An 11651-nucleotide genomic window follows, 5' to 3' on the forward strand; every position below is an offset into this window, starting at 1 on the left:
CGAGACGTCAAGTGCCCTTCAAGATGGCGGCGTCAACTGATCACGAAAAGATTTCGAGAAATGTTGAAATCGATGATCTCTTTCACGATGTTATTATGTCCGAAGAAAAGTAAGGCTTTGTGTCTATGTGTATTCTTCAGTAATTTAATATGTCAACTGATCACAGCAATTGTATTATTCTAAGTTACAACAGAGACCATATAATAGGACAGAGTCGGGCAGTCAAAACATGACATGTCGTTTCTAAATTGTGGTTAATCAAAATGCATTCGCTTGTCACTATGGTTGTAACCATCTGTTAACCTACCCTAACCCAAATTACAGTGATTACTGTGATGCTAGTGCCATGGCTGCCAACCTGGTGAACAACAGTCTGGCCATTCACTTAAAGAAAGCGATACATTAAAGGGGCACTGATGCGGAGCAATTTCCGTGGACTGGTGTAAACTTTTGTTATTGTTTTTCTCCCGTGAGTACCCGGATGATATCCCAGAATTCGTGACTGGTTAGTGACCTCTGCTGCGCAGTCCGTAAGCGCAATTGATAGTTTAATTATAGACAGATCAACTGAGGTGAAGTCATTTGTACTTCATTACAAATGTATTAGGAAAACAAATGAAACACTTTGAAGGTTAATCATCTGCCAGTGGTAGAAATGGTAAAAAACTATTAGGACGGAAAAATAACGAAGCCAATGTACGTCTCTATATTTTGTGTCATAACCCTAATTAGTTTATTGTCATATTTGTATAATTCTGAAAATTAATGAAAGAACATACGATTTGCTTATACTCATAGTAAATTTCTAACATAACAGCAACATTTATACATTGTATAGATTGCCAATGTGGATTCTATTTCACACACATACGGGATCTAGTGTGTGTTTTCTGTCATACAGATTCTGCTGAATGCTACAACAAATAAATTAAAACAAAATACAAATAATGAATGTAAAACAGACTAATTTGATAGCAACAATGCCAGGCTACTACCTTGTTCAGGAATGTATCCATCAATATCCACGTAAAAGAAATCGTATTCCATTCATCTGCAGCTGGTAAATAATCCTGCTCTGTGTCGTGTGTCTTACAACTGTCTCATTTGCGAAAAAGTAACACATCGTTTCACGTCTTTCGTTGGTGAAAACTAGATAAACCTCTCATTGGTCTCCCAAGATAGCACACCTGGCAACTAACTGTATGATGTCCACTATTCTAAGTAATTTAGTTAACCAATATTGAGCAGTCAATCAATCAACGCAAGGGTGGTTAATTCTTTGAAGGGAGGATGTTGTTTTTGCACTCACACTTTACGACAGGGTGTAGTCATCTACACACACACTGCCTTTTGACAAATCCGCTAGAAGATAAAAGAAATTAATCAATCAGTGAGTTAATCCTTTGATCTATGTTTGTTTTTGTAATACAGGTGATAAACCCTCTTGCATCACTTACTTGCACATATTACATAACATACAATACATTTGCCATTACAGACCTTAATTTATAATGTTGAGTATTTACTCCAGACAGGAGAAATGCCAAATGGGAACCTTTGTTGAGTAACTGAAGTGGTGTTGCTACTAATTATACCTGTTATAAATTCATGAATTGACCATCAAGAGAATGATGACAAATAACACGTGTAGGTTTACACCATCAAACGCGAGTTACAGCAAGGAAGATGTAATCTCTGTGTCGCATGCAGCCTGAAAACATTTATGGGCCGAAACTGTTTTGAGGATACCAACGGAATTTCGTTACATCAGGAATGCACACAAGCATTTGCTGTGTACTTGGGTAAATAGGTGAAATGAAGGGGGTTTTTTAACGTAAGACAATTTTCAGATTTCTCTACCAAAGGCAAAGTCATCGGGTTTTTTTGTTTACGAATTCAAATAAATCAACTGTGTGTTTTATTATCATAAATAATAAACCATTGTAGCTACCATAGCTACCAAAATTTACGTATGCTATTTGCTATCACAGCTCAACCAACACTCAAAACTACCTAAACATAAAGCTTTGCAATCTTCCGTACTGAAACAAATGGCTTGCTATGTGCCTGTAGACATCATATTTTCACATAACATGATTAAATATCGAGGTTAAAAACACAGAAATAGGATCAAATTGGATCAGTAAGTATACCATCCAAGCATCCGAAAAGAACTACACTGCTGGGATATATGGTTACGATCAGACAAGGAATATCATGGATATTTTAAACAAATGGCATGTGATGGGCATCCAGCCTCCTGACTGTTTAGGTGAAGAAATTCTGCTAATATGGACAGGAGCCCAGTTCCTTTGTCCGTCACGGTCGAAGGAGTGGGCGCTGACCAATTTGCGGTCTGCTTTCGTAATTAGACCGTTGGCGTGAAGCATTATTCGCTCCGCATCAGTGCCCCTTTAATTAAAGATCTTAAATGATTTTTTTGTAAAAACTCATTGAAACAAATATCTTGATGAAGATATCTTATTTTCTGTGATCTATATTTGTAGACACAGATCTTAAAAAGCATAACAACTCACGTTCCTAAACCTGCTGAAAGTTTATGTGCAGATGTGTCATCAAATGATATGACGTTATAGTAGAGTGAGTGAGTTTAGTTTTACACTACTTTTAGCAATATTCCAGCGGGGTATGCCAGAATTGGACTTCACGGACTTTGCTGATATGGGGAATCAAACCTGGGTCTTCAGTGTGACAAGCAAACATGTTAACCACTAGACTACCCCAGCACCCGTCATAGTAGTGAGTCCATATGCCATCAGTTGCTGCTTCTGTGTAGAGTTTATTCCCTAACTAGCATTCCACATGTCATCATCTGACAATGACAAAAGTGAAAATGGTTCATTTTCCTGTAAATATTTGTACATATCAATGTGAGTCTGTGGTTACCTCCTGGCAGGTGGACCGCTAATTTGTATGACCGTCCTGACAAGGCACTAACAACCTGAAAAATATGTTTGTGAAATTGTATCTCATAGATGGGCGCCTTTCTATGGACTTCTGTATTTTCCCAAAAAAATTCAGCTTATAATTTACAGTAGTTGAAATTATCTTGCAATGAAAGCGAGGTTCATCTATCTGGTGAAGATGATCCATCTGATGTCACTTAGGAAAGACACTGGAACACAGTTTCTAAATTAGAAATGTTTAATATTCATTTCAGCGTTGGTAGAAATAAATTTCGGTTTTGTTGTTATACTAAACTATTGTTTAATTACCTTCAGCTAAGATCATCAGTGTGTATGCATACACAGACACACTAATAAATAATAGATCTGGGAGTGTTATGATAATAATAATAATTCATTTATATAGTGCCTAGTATCCATCTGACTAGTCACTCACTGGATGCTGTTATCAGAATCTGATTATAATTACCCTGATTACCCTTGATAGCCCAGACTGCTTCTTAGGTGCTAGAGGGTTATAATCACATGACTTCATCTCACAAGGTACCCAATTTCTGCTGGGTGAACAGAGGCAATTTTGAACAAACTCACTTGCCTAAAGTGAGACCATATGTATCACCTGTGTTTCATTGTGGGGCAGGACTGAAGTCCTAGAAAATCTCAGGAGATAAGCTGCTAAACATAACACATTAAAAATAATAATTGTACATCACACATCCCAATGTATTAGAGACACACACACACACTGACAAGGAAAGAAATAGATAGAAAAAATGATTAAACACAAGACAAAAGTAACTAAATGAATTTGACAAAGTTTTACGTAAATATACATGTCACATCATTTTTATTGCAAAATATATACCACATTATCATTGTCTATCCCTAGCTTTTTGTTACACTATGACACATCTGAAAACCCCTAAATCCATCTCTGACTGATTAGTAGCAGTCAATACTGAATAAAAATAAATGCATGTTTATCCAATAAAACTGACAAACATCTCCTTCACTTTGAAAGTTATACATGGGAATTAGTTTCTGAGGAAAAACAGGAAGGATATGTTTTTATTATCTGTGTGTAATATGTTTATATGTTATATCAGACAACAATGAAATTACATAAATGTTTTTCGTGTAAATAGGGCATGCCTGTTTTGCCCATTAATCTCGGTTGAGTTTACATTCAATATATCTCCTTTATTGTTGTGATGTATATGGTAATAGTGTTTTGGAATGTTTGTCCCCCAGGAGCCAGGTGGAGGGGTTTACTGAAGGGAGAGCTGAAGGGGAGAGGAGGGGACTGGTGGATGGATTATCTCTTGGATTTGAGAAAGGAGCAGCTATTGGTTCGGAGGTACGACTAGTTGACCATGTGATACAACTCAAGCTATGGCATTGCACTGATCATGGTGACGCAACTAAGGCTGCAGGTTTAAATTAGTAGCTGTCGATATCTTTGAATGTGGAGAGCTAGTGTGGTTTTATGGAATGTATACTAGACACATGAAGAAACTGTGCATAAAAAAATTTAAAATCTATATTTATCAAACCTGTGTAGACACATATGTTTTAATGTAACAAGTAGATTATTTACTTGTTTGTGTACACAACCAAGATTAGAGTACTACTCATGACTTCATACTCCAGGCTGGTATACTGTTTCAAGCTCTGCAAATCTATTCACTGTACCTGTGTTATGAGCACAGCGCAGCAAAGCCTTTGAAACGACTTTTTTTCCCCCAGCACTGGGGGAAAATTAGTGAATTGTTTGGACTCTGATTTTGAGGACTTTTTTTCATCACATTTGTTTTCAACTTTGTAGTTTGAATTGTCATTTTTGATTATTTGTTTCAGTAAGTGCACACCGAAAGGTATCAGAATCTGCAAAGTTGTGTTTACATCGCATGTGACCTTTAAGATTCTTAATCTCTCATTCCATGTTGTATGACATAGACTGGAAAATTTAGTATATTATACTATACATGTATATAGACTACAGTCATACTGGTCTTGAAACTTTCCTATTTGTGTCTCCAGGTAGGCTTTTACCGGGGCTACGTTGAGACATTACAGGTGCTGAGTATGCGAGAAGGGGAGGCCAAACCACGGTGAGTTTAGTGTGAAGATCCTCCGTCCACATTCCTCATGATGATATAGTGGATGCTAGGGTGGTCAGGCTTGCTGACTTGGTTGGCATATGTCATCGGTTCCCAACTGCGCAGATCGATGCTCATGTTGTTGATCACTGGATTGTCTGTCTGGTCCAGACTCGATTATTTACAGACCGCCACCATATAGCTTGAATATTGCTGAGTGCAGCGTAAAAATAAACTCACTCACTGTAGTGGATGCAGGTCTGGTAAGGTCATCTAGTTGATTCTGGTAAGATCATATAGTTGATGCACTCAGGTGTTGATAACAGGACAGGACCTAGGATCCAAGTTTAGCTAGCTGAGTTATGTGTATCAGGGTCATGGCCCTTTTAGTACATGTGGCATGACCACTGACCATTTGAGACATTGTAGGTTGCTTCAACATGCTAAAGGGGTCCACTTTAGAGATGGTCACTCTTGAGCACTGGCCCATGTAGGGCTCGCCACTCACGCAGGTGTAAATTACTCAGAACAAGACTTTGATGCAGCTTTGGTTCGCTCAGTCATGAGATCAGGTCTATGCAGTTTTCGTAAGTGTGACTATGGTTTCATGTAGCTAACATATCGCCACATGAAAAACTCTCCTAACACTCACTGTCCCTTTAACAACATACCTCACTGTCTTTGTGACCAAAGAATCTCAAGTTGTTTGCCTTTCACACTGACTAGATTTCGACACTCTTTTTAAGGACTTATATCCAGGAGAGACTATATGAGTGGTCACTGACTGATTATCGTGTTGGTGTATGGGGGTTTTCTTAACTGTTACAGATGATATCTGTGCATGTTTTTTTGAAGAAATATAATGGGATCCTGTGACTGAGTGATGCTGGTTTTTCATTTGGCAAAGTAAAGCCATGGGATATTGGGGCTCCAAAGGGAGTCTAAGTAAACTTAGTCTCAGTGTATTTCGTTACACTCCACCACTTAGTCTAACAAAACCTAGTAGAAGGTCGTGTCAGGTAACCTTTGAGCGACCAATGATTGTCCAATCAAACGTGAGATGGTTAAACAAATTTAACCAGTCAGACAATGGCAACTATCTAGGGATCGGAGGGACTTTCAAAATATTCAGGTCACTGACACAGATCTCTCCACAAACAGAAATCCGCATATAACACAGTTATTTGACCCTTTGAGGTTTCTGTTGACATGGTTACCATTAGCTAATATTTTCCGCAAGATGACATCCTTGAATATTGCCAAAAACACTATTTGCAACGTCTATTTACTCACCGTTGTCATGATTGTAACATATGCAAGCATAAGCTAAATAGCATTCTTAATCTTTCGTTACTAACCTTTACGAGATAAAAAGTTCAAAAGGTGTGTGTGAATGTGCACTTTCGAGATTTGGTATTGTGTGTTCTCATTCGTCAGTCTCAAAGGTTACCTGACGTGACCTCCCATAAGGTTTTGTCAAACTCATTAGTGGAGTGTAACGAAAAGTACTGAGGATAAGTTTACTTAGACTGGCTCCAAGGGCCAATCAGTTTATTGGATATGTTTGTTCTAAAGCTCAGAAATTTCATTACATGTATATACTTTAGCTTTGTAGACCAAGAATATATGGGACACTGTGCGTTCATATAAGCATTAAGCCTTGGGATATAGGACCAATGATACTCTGACTGACTCTGTCTTTGGGGCCATAAATGACCAAAGCAAAACCACCACTGACATGTTTGCATCATTCAGGATTCAGAAGTCTCTTCAGGCCCTAGCGGCCATGTTGTCCCGGTTCCCTGTGGCAGACGTGATGAACCAGACTCTGTTTGATGACCTTGAGAAGATACGTGCCAAGTTCAAACAGGTAGCAACAAAGAGGGGCCTTTATCATTAATTATGTTCTGGCATATCAGGTTAATGGGAGGGTAGAGACAGAAGTCATATGGGTAACACACATTTACTATGTTGGAAAAATACATCAGTATATATGGAGTAAGTGAATATAGTTTTATGCTGCTTTTAGCAATATTACAGCAATATCACAACAGGGAACACCAGAAATAAACTTTACACATTGTACCCATGTGGGGAATCAAACCCAGGTCTTTGTCATAATGAGCGAAGAACTTAACCACAAAGCTACCCTGCAACCCTCACATCAGTATGATATGGTGCTTACAAAGCCAGAAACATTATGGGTCAATGAGGGTATAAAACTCACAATCATGAGTTGAGTCACCTCAGGTGATGAGGACACCTGAGTCCTCGTTTGCTGATGACACATGTGAAAGTTGTGACCAACCCTGATGTACAAAAGTACCTGATATAGGTATGTAGGATAGACTTCCACCCATATTTCCTCCAGTTTTTAATGACGAGGGAAAAGATATATTTGACTAGAAGTCATACAATAAGTTTTAAAATGACATTGTGCTAAAAGGCATTAAAGTATCAGGGTCTATGCTGGTGGAACTATTTCCATGTCATCAGTTCAAGATACGGTTTCCCTAAATTTTGATCAAATTCCTGTGACATTTCTTTAGTAGTTTTGCTCCTTCAACTTGCATGTACAAAGGCCTGCTTTGACATAAGTCCTGATACAAATATTATTAACAGTGTCATTGGGACATTGTCCTAATGTGTCTTTCATATTAACTAATACATGTATATCTGTTTTTAATTTTTATGGTTTTGTGGAATTAACTTGTAGTTTACTAACAATGGGACATATAATGGAAAGATGTTTCAATGTTTAGTTTTGTTTCAATGCATACTGAATGCATTGCGTACAGTATTAAGAAATTATATGCTTTCAAAAATAACAATTGCAAACAAAATTGTTTTATAGTTCTTAAAATCCTAAAATTCTGATAATTTTCATTTTCAAAAGATATTTTCAGACTGTCCATAAAACGGATACATACTTTGTGTTGCCAGGTAACCTCCTTACTAGGAATCAGTATGTCATATGGGGCTGACAAGAGCAAGGGCGTGTCATTCTGAGAGACAGACAGTAATGCACAGACATTACCTGGACATTGTCAGACAACAGTCAAGACAGCTGATGCCTGTGTAACCAAGGATAAATTAGTGATCTTTCTTGTGTTGGATCACCCTCAATAATGTCAAACATCCATCAAGGTCCAGGTTAGAAGTTGCCTGAGAAACCCAGCAACTAAGGGGACCTGGTGGTCAAGCAACGCTCCCAACTGAGTAGATGGATGATGATGGTGGTGACTTGATTACCAGACTTCATTACTTACAGACTGCTGCCAGATAGCTGGAATATTGCTGAGTGTGGGGTTAAACAATGAACAACCCAAACCATAAAAGGTAGGGCAGCGATCAAGCCTTGACAAAAAAGGTTTGTCATTGATAGTATGAGAAATGCCATGATCTTTTTGGGTACAGTGACATAGGATTAACCAAGTCACTGAGTCTGGAAACCTGATTCAGTTCATCAAATGTTATAACATGCATAGACTATCAGGTTCCTATTCCAACAAGGAATTACTACAAGGTGGTTGAAATATTGCATTTCACAACTGATGTGGAATGGAAAACGATGAGGCTGAAGAGTTGAACTTCACAAGTGAAAAGACCAGTGAGTCTTGACTGGAGACATCAGAGTATGTCTGTGATGGTAGGTGTCATGAATCAAATGGATGTGTTATGGGAGTCTATTCTCCACCCCCTGGTGCCCACTGCCTTGTGAATAGTGTGTGAAAGTAAGACATTGGTTTTGTTTCTGTGGTTATCATAACATTCGGACTGATATGTCCAGACTGCCAACATTCTTAAACATCAACTTCTTTCAGTGTTTCTCTCATAAGTGCCTGTGCTGGAGTGGAATTGATTGGCTTTATTCACTGATGCACGTGAGTGAGTTTAGTTTTATGCCTGTTTAGGCAAAGTTTCAAGCTATTTTAGTGGGGGACACCAGAAATGGGGCTTCACAAATGGTACCCACGTGGAGAATCAAACTCAGGTCTTTTTCATGATGAGCAAACACATTAACCTCAAGGCACAGGCGCTCGACTGGGTTTGCTATTTGTTACTGGCCTGTTGCCTGAGATTTGTTTACTTCCCGGCATATGGCCTGGCCTGACTTCATCCGAGCATGGACGGTAAAATTATTGAAAGCTTTATATGGAAATAAAATTAGCAGGTTAGTGATATGCAAGGTACTTTACAGAGGTCAACAGAGGATAAATTGTGCAGTCTCTTTCAGCGATCAAAGTGACAGAAGCATCTGTCAGACCGAAAATGAGCCTGGCCACCAGTTTGTTTCAATTTACTGTCACACCTTTCCATATCTTATATATTTAGGTCATACTTATTTATATATCAGAGTCAAGCCACAAGGCTACCCCCACCACCCCTTATTAACTTATTAACAAATAGGAGTATGGTTGACTTGGGTAGTGATGATTTACCTGTGTTACTGTCAGCTCATGTGAGGCCATTCTTCTGTTGAAGTTAACATCATATATGACGTCATTCAGCTGTTGCTTCCAGCTCATGAGGTCTTCAGTCACCTTAGCTTCAGGGATGATTTCAATACAAGTGCAACTCCGCCTCCTCGCCTACCAGACCTGTTCAGACTGACAATGTCATAGCTGGAGGGAACTAGTTCAGCAAGAACCGATGAATCGTTATTGGTTAGCCATGTCTCACTCATAGCAATCACATCAGGGTCATTATATCGACAATAAAGTCATTCAGAATGAGAGCTTTGTTTCTGACCGACTGACAGTGAGTTGTACAGGGGAGAAATCACCAATTTTGTGTCTAGGTATCTTCAATTTCTTCTTCTTTCCAGCTTTGCATCCCCTTCTAGTTCATATTTCCTGTCACTATGACTCAAGTTTTCTGTACATCGTTCTCATTGCTTTTAAGACAAAAAGTAAACTCCAAGGCACAGTGAACATCAGAGAATGTTTCGTCACTTTGAGCTATAGACAACGTGTCTAATATAGTAATCAATTCTGATGTTGCTAAACAAAATAGTCAACCAAACTTCACATTTTACAAGTGAATTCCCCCTTTTCTCGGTCAGATACCATTCTCAAATTCACTATGTATAATCCAGTATTTTTACACACAACCAACAGCTTATATTCATCAGAGTTAGAAATCGTACACTTACACACATGTACACTGACTAATCAAACTGAAACCGTGTTTTCACAAAGATGTTACTGGCAGGCAAATCAAGGTCGTCTGTCACGCCACCAAACCGGTTGATCTGATTGTAAAGAGTACAGTTATTGAAGACGAACGTAGATCGTCAGGGGAGTAAGCTCAAATGGTCGACAACCCACTCAGCATGACTGATTGTCAAGAATACAGTTAATGAAGACACACTTTGTAGATTTAGGGGAATTAGCTCAAATGGTAGAGAGCTCGCTTAGCATGAGAGAGGTACCGGGATCGATACCCGGATTCTCCAGCTCTTTTTGCATGTTATACTTTTATGCAATCGTCTTCTAATTTGTCTCCTTATACATGTCATGAAGAGAGGGAGTAGCACACATGACAGAAGGCAATTTTTGCAGGTGGGAGACGCTTGCATTGATACCCAGCTTGGGCAAAAGAAATTACCTTTGTTTGGGGCTCACATATAGACAGTGCATTCACTCGACTCGGTCAGGTTCTAAACACTTCAATTTCTACGCGCACACACACCTACACTGACTCCTCAACCTGAAAGCATGTTTTCACAAAGCTGAAGCAGCGCATCTGTTACTCTCATGACAATAACGGTCGGTTATCATGCCGCCAAACGGGTTAATCTGATTGTCAAGAATACAGTTAATGAAGACACACTTTGTAGATCGTCAGGGGAATTAGCTCAAATGGTAGAGCGCTCACTTAGCATGCGAGAGGTACCGGGATCGATACCCGGATTCTCCAGTTCTTTTTGCATGTTATACTTTTATGCAATCGTGTTCATTTTTGTTCCCTCACAAATGTCATGAAGAGAGGGACTAGCACACATGACAGAAGGCAATTTTTGCAGGTGGGAGACGCTTGCATTGATAGCCAGCTTGGGCAAAAGAAATTACACTGACCGAAAAAAGAAACGCATAGCTGAAATCTCATTTTTAAAGTAGATTTTTTCGGAAAATATGGAATGGAATGACAATTCATGTAAATATTAAGTGTTTGTATAGTCAATACAACCAAAACAGACAAACAAACACAACCTCTGGTGATTATTCGCCACACCACAGCACCTTGAAAACGCTTTGTATAATCTGCACGTGGGAAAATCTGAAAGCATTATGCACGTGCAAATGCAGGATCTCAATCTTGATTATGATGGCTATAAAAGGGGACAGGTCCTGTTGTGATTCATTCTTCGAATTTCTTTCTATGCGACGCGAAAAATGCCAAGGTTAAATGAAGAAAACAGAAATAGAACCATTGGACGTCTGGAAGCTGGGGAAAGTCAGTCATCAGTTGCCAGACGTCTGAATGTGAGGCAGAGCACGATTTCCCGTCTCTGGCAACGATACACGCAACACAACTCGACCAGAGACCGTCCAAGGAGTGGGAGACCAAGGGTGACAACTCCAGCACAAGACCGCTACATCCGGGTGCTTCATCTGCGTAA

General features: G+C 39.1%; 1 protein-coding gene across 1 annotated transcript; it reads left to right on the forward strand.

The window, feature by feature from the left end:
* Positions 1-12: 12 nt before the first annotated feature.
* On the forward strand, positions 13-9762 carry LOC137286465 (protein LTO1 homolog). Its single transcript, XM_067818350.1, has 5 exons — positions 13-109; positions 4179-4284; positions 4968-5038; positions 6782-6896; positions 7970-9762. The coding sequence occupies exons 1-5, from the start codon at positions 24-26 to the stop codon at positions 8033-8035; spliced, it is 444 nt and encodes a 147-aa protein (XP_067674451.1). The 5' UTR covers positions 13-23; the 3' UTR covers positions 8036-9762.
* Positions 9763-11651: the final 1889 nt, after the last annotated feature.

This window comes from Haliotis asinina, chromosome 6 (assembly GCF_037392515.1).
Source record: "Haliotis asinina isolate JCU_RB_2024 chromosome 6, JCU_Hal_asi_v2, whole genome shotgun sequence".
NCBI classification, from domain to species: Eukaryota; Metazoa; Mollusca; class Gastropoda; order Lepetellida; family Haliotidae; genus Haliotis; species Haliotis asinina.